This window comes from Melitaea cinxia, chromosome 21, assembly GCF_905220565.1.
Source record: "Melitaea cinxia chromosome 21, ilMelCinx1.1, whole genome shotgun sequence".
In the NCBI taxonomy this organism is placed as follows: Eukaryota; Metazoa; Arthropoda; class Insecta; order Lepidoptera; family Nymphalidae; genus Melitaea; species Melitaea cinxia.
The window spans coordinates 2,187,725-2,206,757 of NC_059414.1; the positions used below are offsets into that span (position 1 = coordinate 2,187,725).

General features: G+C 35.2%; 1 protein-coding gene across 1 annotated transcript; it reads left to right on the plus strand.

Annotated features, from left to right (window-relative positions):
- Window positions 1–349: 349 nt before the first annotated feature.
- LOC123664122 (synapse-associated protein 1-like) lies at window positions 350–11,357 on the plus strand. Its single transcript, XM_045598725.1, has 5 exons — window positions 350–524; window positions 3,091–3,230; window positions 4,229–4,341; window positions 5,684–5,797; window positions 9,319–11,357. The coding sequence occupies exons 1-5, from the start codon at window positions 354–356 to the stop codon at window positions 9,441–9,443; spliced, it is 663 nt and encodes a 220-aa protein (XP_045454681.1). The 5' UTR covers window positions 350–353; the 3' UTR covers window positions 9,444–11,357.
- Window positions 11,358–19,033: the final 7,676 nt, after the last annotated feature.

Here is a 19,033-nt window from a genome sequence, read left to right on the forward strand (position 1 = left end):
GATTTTAGATAATTAAATATTTTGTTAAAAAGACCACGAATACATATATGTATTAGAATAAAATTATATAAACATGCTCAAGTATCCTGCTTACTATTTAATCCTGGAGAGATAAGATATGTCAGTGTAAAAAATGTGATTTATATGTAAAACGTGTCATGTATCATGTTTAATGGATGTCATTTGGAGTTTACGATATTCCAGCACTATTGCGAGTGCCACAGTCACTGGTGTCAGTACGCTGTTTTTGAAAGTTAAAAAAAATAATTTCACGTAACATCCCACTGCTGGGCCTCTAAGATAGGCCTCTTTTTCCATGTAGGAGAAGGTTGGAGCATAATCCTCTACATTGAATGGTGATGAATTTATGTTTGTTTCTTCAACAGAGCATTCTGGGTGAATTTAATCGCGAACAAGACGCGTTCATCAAAGGGCAGGAAGGTCGCGGTGGCGCTGCCGTGCCTCCGTGGGTAGGAGCACCGAACGAAGCGGCCCTCAAGGAGGAGTGCCTTTCTCTGTCTACTGTAAGTTGTTACTAACACTATCTGCTTTTTTAATACAACTAGGTCGGTAAACAAGCGTACGGCCCACATGATGGTAAGCGGTCACTCTTAGCCTATGAATGCTTGTAATATTAGAATCATTGCAAGCGCGTTGCCGACCCTACCCTGGAGCTCCGGCCATCTTACTTACCACAAGAACAACAACTACTAGTACTAAAAGAAATATATATTATAAATTTACAATCTTACACATGATGGTAAGCGGTCACTCTTAGCCTATGAATGCTTGTAATATTAGAATCATTGCAAGTGCGTTGCCGACCCTACCCTAGAGCTCCGGCCATCTTACTTACCACAAGAACAACAACTACTACTACTAAAAGAAATATATATTATAAATTTACAATCTTACGTCTAAATCTATTCAAGTTTTATGTAGCAAGTATGTAGTAGGTAAGCAAGTGGTGTAGAACTATTACGGGATCACCACCACGCAGATCTAACGCACCGCAGGTGTGACTGTAATATTTATCGAGATGTAGCTCTGTTGAACTTACGAGTTTTCAATAGAAGAAAAAATTGGATATATTTAAACAAAAAGAAGAAAGAAGAGAAAATAAGGTGATAAAATTATGTAAATTCATTGCAAAAATTAAAGTACTTTATTTGTAGGATATATTTTTATTATATTCGTAATGGACATACATTTTTAGTTAGATTGAAATCCATACAAGTGAATGAATAAACTATAGGTAAAGACGGTAAAAAGTTACAGTAAAAAAAAAGTTAAGTACGGTTAAAGTTAAGGTAAGGTGCTTCAAGCCTTCAACACCAGAATACTCCACACCTACATATATCTTGTGTAGGTCTCAGGATAGAGTCCATACAAGTGTTCATTAGTGAAATGTGCGGTTCATAACGAGAGAGTTATCTCTACTAGCCAACGGGTATAGCGAATTGTTTCGTGTTTCTGGACTGTGGATTTTAATTGGGCCTATCATTAAACAGTCCGATAGAGTAATAGTTTTGTTTCCGTTTTATTGAATGACAGTTTTTAATAGCTCTGCCAGCGTTATAAAACAGGAACAAATTGGTTTCAATAAAATATTACAAGCGAAGGGAAATAAAAAACGTTGACAACAATGAATTCAAAAATTGTATGTGGGATTAAAATCAAAAATCCACAGTGGTTAAAAAAGTGGTTTAATCGAATACACAAAAAAATAGAAATGTATATATAAAATAGTACTTACTCGGTAACAATGGGCACGGCTAAATGACAAGTAAAAAGGACGTATTTTAATTAAAAAAAAACTCTTTGACAAAATCTCTTTGATTTGAGGTAATTAGCCTCATTCGAAATCGTTTACAGTACCAGTTCGTTAATTAACAATTTGAACAATGCAAATCACAAAGCTTACCTGTACACATGTATTTTATGTGTGTTTTGTATATATTTTTTTGTTTCTTACCTCAGAAATAGAAAATAGTATTATTTAGTATGTACACACACTACCCAGCTTGAAAATATTTCTATTTTTCATTAGTTACGTAAATTTAATCTACCCAACGTCTGAATATCTCGATTTTAAATTAATGCACCATAATCCGCCAAACATATGAGCCAAATGGTATGACAATTGGCAGTGAAAGCGTAACAGGCAGAATGAGCTTGAATTAATATTAGTGTAGATTTACGAGTACGGATATTAAATATGTATGTATGTTACACATGTTACATGTTATAGTATGTTAATTTGATCTCACTACTATTTTATATGCAAAAATTTCGACGTATTATATTTGGTGAATAAAAATGAACGAAATTAGGTCAGTGATGGGTAATAATCTCGCATAGGATAAGGATTTTTCATTCAAGACGTTTCTTTGTCTTATAAAGATTCGAATATTCGATAGCAAGTACTTGTCAAGAAGGAGTATTAATAAAATTTCCATTCCAGAAGAGAAGATCGAAGATAAACTGTCAAACAATCCTTAACTAACAACCTGCCGACGACTGCCTTTCATTAAACAAAAGACAATATAGTCTTCAATATCTCATACGATATGACGACCTCATTCGTGGCGTCAGCGTCAGTAAAATTCGTTTGCTTGCGTCAGTATTGCGATTGTGCGAATTCTCTGATATCTGCCTGATTGGTTGAGTATATACTGGTATCTAAAGCTAAAATTACTTGGAATAACATATGTATCCCGATCACGATTCAGCGTGTAACATCACACACTTCCATGTAGGAGAAGGATCGGAGCTTAATACACCACGCTGATCTAATGCGAGTTGGCGGGTATAGTCCCTACTATGAGTAACGATCGCCATCAGGTGTACATGATAACAACCGGGACCGACGGCTTAGCGTGCTTTCCGAAACATGGTGAGGAGACCACAAGGATTGCACAAACACTCAGGCCACGACAAACATCTGTATGGCTAATACAAATGTTTGTCATGTGCGGGGATCGAACCCGCAACCACCAGCACTACAGCCCAAAACCAGTGCTGTGACCGTTGCACCAACACAATATTATAAATCGTTTTCATTAACGTTGTTCATTTTCTAATCTCTAGGACCGGAGGAATTTCGTCCGCGCGCCTCCCGCGGGTGTGGAGTTCGATTTTGATTACAACAAGATGTACCCCATCGCTGTCGCCATCATGAATGAAGATCCAAACCTGTCGACGATGCGCTTCGATCTCGTACCCAAAGTGTGAGTTTTTGTCTGTATTAGAATTTAGATAAATAAATATCTTATAACACACACACGGTCGTCTATTCCTAAGCCAAGCAACTAATTAAAGCTTTTGTTATAGGTAACAGCCAAATGATATAGCAATTTTTTTTTGTTGAATATTGATAGAAATAGTACATAAAGTTAATTCTTATAATACACCCATACTGAGGTGGGAATCTAAACCACATCCACAGGAGCAGAAAGCAGCACCACTACAAACTGTGTCAACTGGCTAGTCAGATATACTCAGCAGCATTTTTTTTTGAAGTGCTGAAAAATTGGGTTTGTGGTGAAAAAAAGTGGTGGTTGTTGGTTGTATTATAATTTGTATTTTGACTATCATTGCCATTGTTAATTTAATAATAACAATCTTCACATTTGTTTTTATGTCTCAGAAAGTTTTGAATTGGTCGAGCATTTCAGCATCCAATTTCTCTAATTTTAATAAACATGAACTGAGATGGAATATCACAGCGAAATAATCTCGAACTTGTGAAAAATGATCTCTTTTTTTCTGGAATATTTCTGGAAAAAAATCGGAACTTTTTGAAAGTTAATACCGTCGTCTAGTTTCATATATTTTTAACAGATATCTTTACATATTTATTTATAGATTTATGTTTATTAGTTAAACAGTTTTGATATTAAATAAATTTAAGTGACATACATTTAACTATGGAATCTTAACATAATAATGAAACAAATTACTGAATTATATTTACAACTGTGTAACATCTTACACACATTTTTAATATTTTATTTATTTATTTTATTTTTAATTTATGTACACCATCACAAGTACATGTTACACATGCATATTTTAAGATATTTACAGACTGTAAAGTTGTGAAGTACAGTAAGCGGTCTTATGGCTATTTCGCCATTTCTTCCAGACAATCCAAAATTCCAAATAAAACAAAAGAAACTTTTTATGATGTGTCCGTGAAATTGAATGATATTTGTATACTTGACAGTATAACGGAGGAGAACTTCTGGCGGAACTACTTTTATCGCGTGTCGCTGATCTGCCAAGCCAACGAGGCCGACGCCGCTGAGGGCCGCCAGTCCAGCGCCGACGACTCCCAAGGTTAGATTTAGCCCTTATTGTATTAACTCATGTACTGAACCTATTTATTGTTTGGGTAGGCTATTTTAAATCACAATCACAATAGGGGCTATCTATAAATTGTGTCACACGTTAGGGTAGGCGGTCGACGAAGTGTGGCAAGGGATGGGGAATGGTCGAAAAACCGTTAAATTTGTGATGTAGTTTATTGAGCTATGAGTAACAAATTCTGTAGTTTCACAAAACTAAGTAACTAATAAAATATAATCGTGGACGGAGATTATGATAAGCTACTTCTAATATTAGTTTTGAACCAAGAATCTGCAAGAAATTAGAGAGGAGCTACGAAAATTAGAACATTCTTTATAATTCCTTATAAAATAATTATCTTTTCGAATAAAGTAGATATTCAAATTATTAACTGCTAGTGTTTGCTCCATTCAAACAATCTTTATCTATATATTTTTTAAAACTACTGAACATAAAGTTTTATAATTCTTGAAAAGTGTTTGGTGATTAGTTTATTTTCTCGTTTTATATGTGTATTTCTCCGTAAACTAGGCAATTAACTGTCTCATTATAGTTGTTTAATAATTTGTTTTAAAGATAATCACCTAATTTACCGCTCGCCACCGTACAATATCCATTGGAATAATAAAGGTTTATTTAAATCAAAAACGTTTCTATAAAACTCAAAAAACAGTCTCCTACTTGTCACAAAACAGTCGCCTGGCGAAATCTCAAATATCACCGGCTCAAGTCTCACATTTATTTAATTTGTTTTTCACAATTGTATAATAATATTTAAAGTCTAATGTAATTTTTTCAATAAATTTGACGCACAAACCTCTTACGCTTACTTAAAACTGACTCGATAACACTTAATACAATTATCTTCATTTTTACGTATTACTTCTTTACTTTCTAAGTTTGCCTAATTATATATACTTAAAAAAAATATCATTAACCTATGAAAAAACTAACCACGGAATTGTTTGTCGAGACGAAATTGGCTTAAAGTTGTCCAGTTTACAGAGAAATGCCCATTTATTTAAATTAAATATTTTTACCAAAACAAAAATGTAGATAATATAGGAAAAAATATGGGTATATTTTATTAGGTTACTAGAAATCAATATATTTCGATTTACCAAGTTGTTATTAAAGGTGAGTTTTCTATAAAGAAAAAAAAAAAAATCTGATCTCACACCAAACATTCACTCATGTACATACATGTGACTATTAGTTGCTAATTTCAATATATCTTAATGGTTTCCCTCATTGTTACGCTTTTTTTCACTTTACGATTCATATTTTTAGTTTTTATTTTTATGTTTTTTTTCCTTTTCCCCTAAACCCTCAGATGACAAAACGGCCAGCGACGACCTTATAGCTAAAGAAAAGGCGTTGAAGGAGTCTATAGCTGACGCTAAGAAGAGAATTAAATCTCTCAAAGTCGATAGAGAAAATGATGATGGTAAGATGGGATCGGTGCGAAATATATTGTTAAGTCAGTTGCCCAAAAATTACTAAGAATTTAATTTTTATTTTTATTTTATTTCTAAACCAACTGTTTTTAAGATATTTTGGAAGTATCAATAACTATTAGAAAGACAAATAATTATAAAATATAACTGAGACGTGACCTCCGGGTTTTCATGTCTGTTTGTTTGTAAATATAATTTTTAATCTTATTCAACTGATTTGATTTACAAGTTTCGATTTAAATCTGAGCAGTCGTTGTTTAATTTATTTTGAAGTTTAGATTTTTTTTTTTCATTTGAACTTATTTTTTTAACATTTTTCTTTTGATATTTTTAATCTCTTTTGAAGCTATTGTCATTTTACTAAATGTATACTTTGTGTCAGAGTTATTTTGTCTTCTTATAATTTTATTATGTTGCTAGTATTCACCGTTATTTAGTGACTCATATCCAGTTACGAAGGCGCTCATTACGTTTATACTAAATATTTCAGTGAAACCAACTTTGAGGAATACATGTCGATATTTCAACGCATGCATTTCTTAACGTACATATGCAATATAACTCCGATAAATAAGTTATCCGAAAAAAAAATAGTTTATTTTTAAATATGTTAATAGGTAACCTGTATATAAGTATTGTGTTAAAATTGTTCTTTTCTTTCGTTTTCGGAATGCAGCTTAAGGCCAGGCACGGACAGCAAGGATCATCACAAAACAATTGTAACACCACGGACTTGAATACTATCCTCTTAAACGCTTACAACACTCTCATTTGTATCAAGTCGGTTAATATGATTTATCTCTTGAGTTCTTTCAACTGGATGGTATTTGAAGCTCCGCTATAGATGCTTGCGTTTAAATTAATATTTCCCGTTAAATTGTTTCGAATCTTGATAAGGTAATGCCATAACAGTATTAAATTGATATCCACATGTGAAATAAATGACAATTTACTAACTATAATAATATGTTTGTTAACAGACTATTTTTTATTTAATTTTAAATCGTAAAAGTTAACTTATTACTTGTCCTTCAAACACTTATATATTTAACTTAATAAACTGATGTTTTAAAGTGTTAAATGTTTGTTGTAACACGTTATGTAACTAGCAATATTCTCGAAGAAAAGTTCTGGCGTTATCAAATTCAAGTACCACTGTTGGTATCTATACATTTGTATTATCGTTTCGAAAGTTACATTTGTATAAATATTATGCCTCACGCGGCCTACCGTTTATTTAAATTAAATTAAAAGTTTTATGATCTTATATCACTATACTATCATATCCACATTGTCGTTGTTATATCGTGTGTCGTTTATGAAATTGGATGTTACATGACAATATATAACTTTTTATCCTATTATAATAAATATATATATAAAATTACATGTATATATTAATAATGTTTTTAGTTTTCTACTATTCTATTTCCCGTGTTTAGCTTTACAGTAAATAGCTGTTTTCATGTAACTACGACGTGCTTTTATCTCGTCGTAATAATAATCTGAATTAGAACTGTCGTTTCGATTAGCGAAAGTTTATTTTTAAAAGTGACATCAAAGATTAGTGTTTAATGAGAAAAATAATTATCTTCAATGTAAACTGAATGTTATATATATGCATAAGTAATTAAGATCATATAAAATAGCATCACTGTTCTGTAGTTACCAATTGTTATATGTGGTTTTAACATTGCTACTACGATTTTCTACCCTATGCACTTCGCTTAAGGTCTTATATCGCTTGTTATCCTTCGTCTTTACTTTGTTTCGGTTTTAAGTATTACTCAAAGTTGGTTTTCTATTTGTACGACAGCTATCATACGTTTTGTTTTGTTTTTCTTTTTTCTGTTTCGCGTAGCAATGTTGAAACTATTTACTTTACAACTGTGTTGTCAGAGATTCGTCTTCGTTGAAAAAAAGTTAAGAAACGTACTTGATATTGTTGGTGTCTTCTTTGAATTATCGTGTCTTAGTGAAAATCTTTATAAATTTTGCTGTTGGATAAATAAGGGATCTCATGAAACCGATATCTCTAAATGACATACAGATCTGTGATTAATAGAAAACATGTATCGATGGATATGATTTAGTTGTGTAGATACATTCATGTCTTATGACGTCATAATATCAACTTTACCTTCTCATACATTAATTTGATGTCTATCTATGTTTGGTTCGACGCTAGTAAGAATAGTTCAAATAAGACCTCAACGATGGTTAAAATATAAAGGAAGAAATATTTCAATAATCATAACCGCCACGTATCACACACGGCGTGACAGTCAATTACTTCACTTTGCCTCAGTCGTCTCCCTCACGTCTGACAACACAATACATTTCTTTTCATAAATTATTTACAACCTAAGACTTCATTATATGTCTAATAATAATCCAAGTGTTTATAACGTTGTGTAGATTTAGTCGGTAAAATTAAGACGGTGACGTAACGATACGGTGACAGGTGATATGGCAGGCCTACCCGACATCGCCGGGTTATATGTTCACATTAGCTTACAAGGTAGCAATAATCGATGGTTAAATTGTTTCCTTAAAAAAAATTCGGTGTACTTTCCTTTTATCTTTTTAGACGATGTAAACCTAATAGCGTGATATTGTAGACACCAAATGTTTAAATGCTCAAAAATTGTAAAAGCCATATCTTGTCTATGACATGGTCATCGAGAGGAACGACTGGTTGCTTTGTAATGTGTTGTACTTAATATATCTTCATCGATTTCTTTAAATATTGTCCCCTCAGCGGTTATATAGATTCTTTTAGATCCCATAAAATCTTTAGCCTGCGATACTGATATGATTTAATTTCTTGAAATTATAATTATGACGTTAGCGATTCCGTTGAAAACCTCAGGATACTAGCGACGACGTAGGCGTAACACTTTCTATTGTCAATACTTAAGAAATGTTTAGTGAAATTATAACATTATAGATATTAATGGCATTTATAGTTAGTTATTATGAATTGAAATAATTATATTATTCTAAAATAATATTGGTCTTGTTATTTAATACCACAAGTGATATTTCCATAACGTAGAACCCTAAAGTCTATCGTTTATGTAGCTCTTAGCTTATGTCAACCTTGTCAGTTCAATACCAATACGATAGAGAAGCAATAAACACTTACAAGGTATTATGGAATAAGTTAGTGCTCTTCAAGAAAAATCGTTTAGAAGTGATAAGTAGTATTTGTTATTGTAGCAATGACGTCCTAGTAGATTAATATTTAAATGTACATTTATATTTGCGTTTGAACGGATTCTAAGAGAATCTTTTTACGATAGCTAAATAAATCATATAAAAATAACAAAAAAATGTTTATTGGTTCGATGAAAATTAATAGAAAATGAAAAGTGCGATGGAAGACAAAGTAGCTCGGCCCAAGGTATACCTTATATAAAGAATATTATTAAATGATATATGAATCATAAAGTAACATAATACTGTTTGAAAATTATTAATTATAAAATATAATGTTAATGAATTACAGAGCAATGGGAGAAAGAGTTAGAGGCGGAGTTGAAGGAATACGAAGTGGTCGCTGAAAAGACTAACGATGATAAGTGGGAGAAGGAATGCGAAGACCTACTGGGGGAGGATGTGGATCTCAAATAATCCAGTAGACGCAGTAGACCGGAGAAGACCGGAGAGGAACGAGTAGACCGAGGAGACCGAGATCATAAAACGTAGAGTATAGTGGAAATAGCATGTGCATATTTTTAGGTTTATTTGTGTTTATTATTTTAAATTAGTTCGTGTTTGCAATTTTTACAAATTTTGGTGTACTGTTTGTAAAATTAGGAATAAATGTTTACGGTAAATTCTTATTCACAATTTTTTTGTACCATATTTTGTTAATATGTACATGTTTTCCTTTCATTATATATATGTAATTATGTCAATTACTTGTAAGTTTGTAAATATTATTTTTTATTATGTAATAAAGTGTATCCGCACTTAATACATATTACAATGTAAAATCTGGTAGTAAATAAAACATGTAAAACAGACTGTAAAAACCTAAACAATTATAAAACAATAATAAACCTACCTATAAATTATTTAAAACGTATTAAATAATTTCAACTAATTAGGACAATTAAACAACTCGAGTTTTGTGTGTTTTAACATAATCGTTGGAGGTTCTTTATATTCAAAGGCAAGATGAGTCTCTCTTGTTATAAAAAGGTTTGTATTTAATATATCTACGTAACATAAGATTAATAACTAAACGTGATCGAATATTTCATTGTTTTAAATTTTGTACAAACAATACAAGTAATTCTCAAAGTATTTCGTCACGACTGAAAGCTATTAAGCCCAAGAATAATAATAAGTATTTGCGCACTTTGTATGTAAACTAAGCAGAAGGCTAATCTTTCATTGTCTTTATATCTCCGCTTCGAGTGCTAGTGTTACAAAGAAAAATATTTAAGATGATCTTCAGAATGCTGTGTTATTTTATCATAACTTTTTTTGCAGTTTCAAAACCTCTTGAATATTTGTATGAGTCATAAAAATGTATGGGTAATAAAAATGTATTTGTCATACAAATAAATATTCTTGTATGGATGTTGTCTGTTTGTCGCTTATTGTGTCAGGCCTCCAGTATCGTCTACAACTGGACAATGAAAAATTAATACTTTGGTTTACGTGTTAAACGTGATATTTACAGTAATTTTTATTATTGGTCAATTTGCGTTCTCAATATTTCGTCATTAATACTTCAAATGGTCTTAAACAAACGTAGTAAATGTCGCCTTTTACATATAAATCATAGTTAGTGAAAACATTTAACTAAGAATTTGATAATTTTTAATACGATTTCTCGCTACGTTTTTTAAAATCATATTCTCTTTTTATTCAATCTCTCTTTTCATTTTCTCAGTAAGAGAAAAGAGAGAAAGAAAGTCATACGTTAGAATGTGTTCATTTTTTAGAGTTTGATATTTGTCTATAAAAGAACTTGAACTAGTCTTGAACTTTCTCTCTTTAAATATTTAATCTATGCATCGCTTGGTCTTACTGTAAAGCATTTAAATATAAATGTAAGATTTTGTATGCATAATATAATTTTAAAATAGTGTTTATATATGACACTGATTATATACAGATTATAGATATGGATATATATAACTGGAAAAATAATTGATAATATCAGTATTTATGTACAGAATAAAATGCAAGCGAACCACAAACGCCACGTTTCCATTTTTTATTACGTGTGGAACGCCCCTTTGTCCAGGGTGCACCGCGAGGAGGTCACCGACAAGCACCCCAAACGCCACGTATCCTTCCTCAGCAATAGTCAATGATTCAAGCCAATTGTGAAGCTATCTTATAACTCCTGCTTGTATCAGTTCTGTATATATTTGTTTGCAATTATACTCAACATTATTTTATTTAATAAATTCTTAATATATATGAATATATCTCTATTTGAGAGTAATATAATATTTGTTAGATGCTGTTGTCTATAAACATTCCTTAACTATTTGTGAAAGTGAAATATAATGTTTACCAAGTTTATTGTTTTTTTTTTTTTAAATCAAACCTTTATTTATTAAGGCTAAATATAATGTTATCTATACGATAAAAATGTAACACACTCACACGTTTACCTCACTCGTATATCTTAACTTTTTTTTTTTTCGAATTGTTGAGTACTGTTGGCCCTAGCGGCCTTTACTGCGTCACTGGTGAGAGGGGCCGGGCACTTGGCAAACCGGCCGCGAAAGTATATCTTAACTCGTATAATTAAGTATGGAATAATCTTGATAGCGCGATTTAACACACGGTACAACGCCATCTATTAGTAAATGAAAGAACTAAATATGTAACTACATCTCCTACGTCAAGTTCAGGCTTTTTACTACACTACTTATTTCGTTGATTAAAATTAAATAAAAATTCTTTTTGAAAACAAATTTACCATTTTTTGAATCTGACTACAATGGCTAAAATCGATTATGTTGATTTATCTAAATATTTTTTTTGAACTAAGACAAGTATGTTTTAATTTAGAATTTTATTTTAGAATGAATTGCAAAAAAAGTATAATGTTGGCAAAACATCGTAAAAATTAAATTCCAATTTTCTCGAATTAGATCAAATATATTTCTTATGTATTTCGATGAGCTGAGTCTGAATGTCAAGTTGATTTTGCCCGAACTCTCCTTCGAACTTGGAGTGAATTCCAAAAAAAACGCATTAAACGCATTAATCGGTAAAAAAAGTGAAATATCGCAATTATGCTAACGAAAAAAAAAAACTTAAACCACGCCATATTGGGATTCAGCGTATCGAAATACATAACCATAGACGGGTCTGGTCAAAGATACAGAACACTTTTTGTTGTGCTCCAGTGTAATTATTTAGTGTATTCATTCAATTCAAAGCTTCAAATACTGCTAAAACAGCACGGATGATTTCGATTACAACCGCAAGTGAATTAAAAAGGTATTGTGCCTTGGATGCGAGTTAAGCTCGCTACGTCATGTTAGGGTAAGGTTTAGATTTTGAAGGTGGCGTAAGGGTTGCGTAAATCAGCGCTTTTTTTGTTTCGAGCATTTTTGGCTTTACACCCTAGACCCATTTTATAATGTTCGTGTAATTCAATATGTGTTTAGAAAATAAGAATTGTACGATAACTAGTCCGTATTTAAAAACGGAATTTCTTCTTAAAGGTTGAAAGCCTCTCTTTTTCTTTTGTTCCTTTTAAATTTTAAAGAACTTGCAACATGTTTCTGAACGAATTCGTACATGGTCTTTCTATCGAAATGAATAATCATTTTTGAATCTCGAAGAGTCGGAAACTGATCCAACAAGAACGTAAAATTAATTTTTCGGTTCCGAATCTATGTTCGCTCAGGTGAGTTTATTTAAAATAATTCTTCGATTACGACTTTTATTTTTAGGCGTGAGTCCATATTTTTTAATTAAAATTTCTCTAAATAGCATCTTAATAAAAAATGGTGTCACAATAACGCATAATGCATTCATCTTATCCGGTAAGATTTATATCTAGTTTCTCGGCATATGTTCTTCTATTGGTTAATTCCTACCTAGTATTGATTATTTTTCATTCCTCAGCTATTCTTATATAGTAAGACATGTTCCATCCCGCTAACAAGGAATAATTAATCTCATGAACCCATATATTTTGTAACTTTAAAAATAAAAATTACACTTCAGCCTATCGCAGTCCACTGCTGGACATAGGCCTCCCCAAGTTCGCGCCACACATCCCGGTCTTCCGCAATCCCCATCCAGCCTACACCGGCAATCTTACGTAGATCGTCGGTCCAACGGGCCGGAGGACGTCCCGCACTGTGTTTGCCAAGACGCGGTCTCCACTCTAGGACCCGTCTACTCCAACGGCCATCGGTCCTGCGACACAGATGACCAGCCCACTGCCACTTCAACTTGCTAATTCTGTGGGCTATGTTGGTTACTTTCGTTCTCTCGCGGATAGTCTCATTTCTAATCCTGTCTTTGAGAGAGACCCCAAGCATAGCCCGTTCCATTGCACGTTGAGCGACTTTAAACTTGTGGACCAGTCCCTTCGTCAGTGTCCACGTCTCGGCTCCGTATGTTAACAAAAATTAATAAAACTTAAATTCCAATATCACTAATACTGTGAAATCCTTTCACAGGGTTTTTTTTTCAATTAGGCTATCGTATATATTTGCGTATATATTTTTATCTGACTTATCTATTGAGTCTATTATACTATATCATATTGTAATACTGCATAAGAAGGAATATGTCAGTGGAGTATATTGTTATTATCGTGATGATTGCTATCATCGTGACTGTAGTAAATAGCCAATCTCTCCTCGACTATCACCGTTCACTGCAGGTAATATCCAGATCATATACGGTAGGTATAGTAAGATTTTCATTCTAAACTATATTGATTTTAAGGACTTTACAATCTCATAGTGAATTTGACTGTACTGAGCAAATTATCACCGTGAACTTGTTGTGAATTATACAGATTATAATGCTAATTTTTGATTATGTTTCGCTTCAGCCTGTAATATCCCACTACTGGACATGGGCCTCTTTCCCCATGTAGGAGAAGGATCAAAGCTCAGTCCACTACACTGCTCTAATGCGGGTTGGCGGAATGTTTGATATTGTGTAATTGCTGTTCTAAACTACATCAATTTAAGACTACCTCCTTATAGTGAATTAGTTGTTTATCATCAATCAGAGTGAATTACTGGTGTAGAGTTTTTGCTGTAACTAATGGCTTCTGCTGTAATAATAAATAATTAGTAAAACTATTTCTTGTGTTTTATTCTAAATACATCATTCGCTTATCGGAGTAATGTTTTGGCGCCCCTATTAAAAAAATTTTTAGATATTCATTCCGCTCCAGGGTAACAAGATCTCACGTCCCTGTAATATTAAATTTAGTCTCATAGCTAGCTCGGTTAAATTTTAGTAAACCAACCTGGTATTGCTACAGAATCATCAAAATCGGTACACCCAGTGAAAATTTATGACAAATTAATACTAAAAAGAGGTAATGATAAAATAATGTACACAATATTTTATTTAACAAACACATATATTATATAACGAAAAATATCTTGTCTATGAATATTGTGCCGGCTTAAACTCTTGTTACTTGGAAGGCAAAAACAAAAGAATAAACATCACTTTATAAGCAATTTCTTTAATAAATATAAATTATCACATCATAATTATATTGAAATCGTTTTAACAATGACTCACTTTGATTACCTACCTAAATTATACTTATTTAACTTTTATTATATTATACATAGCCTTGCCCTAAATATGGTTGCAAATATATTTTTTTTTCTATTGCACATAACATTTATTACTACGAGTATTACAGTGTGTTAATTAAATACACTAATACGAGTATCAAACTATTAAAAATATATAAAGCTTATTCGATTTGGTTTTCATTGGCTGCAAAACAGTCATTCAAACGTTGAGGCCAGTTATCAATAGAAACACGTACTCTTTTCACGGGAAAATTCTTCACTGCCAATCGTTCGATTGTTTTAGGGAATCCAAATTATCATGGCATTTCTAACAAGCCATAGCATTCATAAGCCATAAATGATGTGTGGCTACGGCAGTAAGAATATAGCCAGCTCCTCTCTTCCCGGGGATGTCGTAAGAGGCGACTAAGGGATAACACAGTTCTATTACCACCTTGGAACTTATAAAGCCCAACTGCTGGCTTTGAAATACACATGCCGAAGATAGGCAACAGCGTCTTTGGTGCGACAAAGCCAGCCCTGCGGTTACCAACCCGCCTGCCCAGCGTGGTGACTATGGGTAAAACACATGAGTTCACGCCATTCTTGGCACGAACTTGTGGAGGCCTACGTCCGGCAGTGGACCGTATCAAGCTGAAGTAATGATGATGATGATGATGATGATGATGATAATGATGATGATGACGATACTATATAAAACTAAACATAATAATCCAGCGGATTAAGATCGGGACTAGACGACGGTTAGTCTTCCGCTCTGATGAAGTCAGGAACGTTGGTTTATAACCAAGATTGGGTGTATTGAGCTTTATGACCCAGCGCCGAGTCTTGCTGAAAGGACCATTCTTGATTACTGAATACGGTGTTGTTATGGGGCTTTACTAGAATGGTATCTTGATACACTTGTGCCAATGTTTTGAACCTTTTTCACAAAAATTTTGCTCAATCACTCCTTTATAGCTCACACCCCACAAAACCATCACTCAAGTGGGAAGTTACCTACTTTGTGTAATGCAGTCACAGCGATTCGGATCTTTATCACCCATTTCATATCACAAAATGTTTTACAATGTATTGGCACGAAAATAAGAAAACACAATGAACAATCATATAAAAATGACGCATTCCAAATTCAATTGTAATATTTTGTTTATTTATAATTGTAACAGTATTTATGGCCAGACTATGTATATTTGCAAGTTATACTTACTTTAGGCCTAATGTGCAGAAATAAATAAATCAACGCGTCACACTCAACAGCCTCCAGTAGAATTTTCTCCTGTGTCGGGTGTCCGGAAACACACACAATACACAAGCACAAACGCCCAGACCATAACAATGTTGTCATGTTTGTCACGTACGGGGATCGAACACGCGACTTCTAGTGCAATAGTCAGTGCTGTGACCGCTTCGCCAACGTGTCGTCAAAAGTTTTACTTTAGTCGTGTTGTAAAAAGCACACTCGTTTTTTTTTTTTGTACGAATAACCTTATTTAAAAAAGGGCTAATACGATGTGCATCATAATTTTAGATAAACGTCACTACAGGTTGGCCTGCGATTCATGTAATAAAGCCGTACCCAGTACCGTCTTCTCCATAAGGGCACACAGGGCCCGTGCCCAGGGCCCCCAATCTTCAAGGGGCCCCGAAGGACTGACAATTTCTCTTACACATTTATTATCAAAACATTTTGGTCGGGCACATTACACTTTTTTCACAGACTAGTAATCTTATCAGAAGATATTTACAAGGCATATATACTACGCTATTACATCAATGGTCAATAAAAACAATGTTATTATAATTCGCTTTTTTACTCTCCAAAAGGGCCCCAAATTCTTGTGTGCCCAAGGGCCCCAGCCTAGTTTGAGACGGCCCTGGCCGTACCCAATATTTTTGTTAAAAATATAATAATAAATAATAATTGAAAGTGTTCCAGATATACGATAATCATTTAGTTCACGTCTAGTTCTTCGCATTTTGTAAAATTATTACTACGTAGGTTGTTATAAATGTAATTGCCTGAAAAATTAAAGAAAAAATATTTTTGAAAAAGACTATTTAGTGTGGAATAACATCTCACCCGTATTCGAATTTCTACATTTTTAATAGTATTATATTTTACTTTACTAGGTAACCCCGCAAACGTTGTTTTGCCATATATGATAGCACCTTAATCCTCCCCCCACCCCCCTTATAACTTAGGGGTATGAAAAATAGATTTTGTTCGATTTTCAGATCTACCCAATACGCGCACAAAATTTCATGAGATTCGGTCAAGCTTTTTCGGAGGAGTTTAACTGCAAACACCGCGACACGAGAATTTTAAACATAGTGTTACGCACACACAAAGAAACTAGCGCCATCTAGCGGCAACCATAGATGGCGTTAGAGGAACTACTGTGGAACTATATAGAACTATAGTCTCGAAAACCGGGTACATGCGCGAACTTTCCAGATGGTCTGGGCCTCGTCTCGGCCGATATAAATAGCCGCAGGGAGACGAGCGAGTTCAGTTCAGTTTGAGCGATTTTCGAGGCGACTTCAAAGTGAAAACTAGTGATCAAGAGTGGTACTAGCGAAACCTACGACATTGGCTACGACTTAGGACATCGTTGGTGCTTATTGTTTGAACCTAGTGCTAGTGAATAAAGTCTCCAAAAGAGTCAGCAGGTCTTTCTCCCCAAATCCTTCGAACCCTAGCACGTAACAACTGGTGTCAGAAGTGGGATTTGGAGATGCCATTGACTTCGAGAGAGGACTTCAAGGAGGGCGTCAGGACAAGGGCACAACGAGTTGCGGAGGCCACACCCACTGGGGACCAAGCTCCACCCACTGTGGGCCAAGCCCCGCCCACCGACCACGCCCTTCATGACCCGCCCACTGACCACGCCCCAGGGCCCCGCCCACTCGGGCTCAGGCCCCACCTACTCGGGCTCAGTCCCCTCCCAATCGGGCTCAGGCCACGCCTATTCGGGCTCAGGCCCCGTCTACTCGGCCTCAGGCCCCGGCTACTCGGGCTCACGTTCGGCCCTCTCATGGGCAGGCCCCACCCCACTTTGTCTCAAGTCCCGCCCACTGGATCCACCCACCTTGCCACGCCCACCAGCGACACCGTAGCTTCTACAGACCCTCAAGTGGCTCTTCAATTAAGAAGTTTAATTGAATTAATGGAGCTGCAAAGGGCTGAAATTCGTAGTGCTTTGCAAGAATCACAAGAGCAAACAAGTTTCAAATTGCAAGAATTACAAGAGCAACAAAAAGAGCAATAAAAGATGTTAGTGACGCGGTGACTAAGCTTCGAAAAGATGTTGACGTAGTGGAAGAACGAGTTACCGGGATAGGATTGGATGTTGAAAATGTGAAAACCGGCCTCACTGAACGACAGAAGAAAGTAGTACGCCTTGAAACCACGGGAGTCGCGATGTCTAGTGGAAGTACCGGAGTGGCGCAAGGACCAAGAGTGAAAGTGCCTCCATATGACGGCACTACTCCGTGGAACGCTTATCGTCAACAATTCCAGACTGTGGCTACTGCCAACGGATGGACGGAAGAGCAATGCCTGACCGCTCTCACTGTTGCGCTTAGAGGGCAAGCTTTGTCGGTTCTGGAAGCACTGCCACATACAGGAAATGGGTTCCAAGACTTGATGGAAGCACTTGAATCCCGATACGGGGAACGACACATGGAGCACGTGTTCCGTGCCCAACTGCGTGACAGAGTCCAACGCTCAGTAGAAGGACTACAACAATGGGCGTTGGAAATTGAAAAACTCGTCAGGAAGGCACACCCAGGAGCCGACACCAAGATGGTAGACACGAATATTGTTCAAGCATTTGTCGACGGAATCAAAGACCTGGAGGTCAGAGCTGCAGTGAGGCTTCGTTACCATACCTCGTTAAAAGAAGCATTGGCGCATGCTTTTGAGGTCGAGGCTGTTCGTCATGACATACGGCAGACTCATAAGATCCGCGAGGTCTCTGCGGAAGTCAAGGAGGTCAAGGCTCCTACGAAGAAAAGCTATGGAGTCATGTGCTACAAGTGCGGCGAAAGGGGCCATCTTCAGCTCAACTGCCCGCAGAAGGAGACCCAGATAGCAAGGATGAAAAGAATCGAAGAACAAATGGAGGAGCTGAAGAAGCAAAGGGCTTCATCCCCTACCCGGGATCAGGGAAAACGAATAAAAGCCAGGACTAAGGGGCGAGTACTGGCTGACGTGGAGGAAGCCCCGATAATTGTTATCTCTCTGGCATGCAGCGGTCTGCAAATAGTCTTGCGATTCAGGGGACTATTAACGGGACGGATTGCAAAATGATTCTAGACACAGGAGCCTCTAGAACAATAGTGAACGTAAAGCTGGTAAAAGCCGCAAGGGAACACAAGAGGAGAATTAACTGTCGGCTTCTTATGGCCTCCGGTCAGCTAATACCCGTCCTGGGA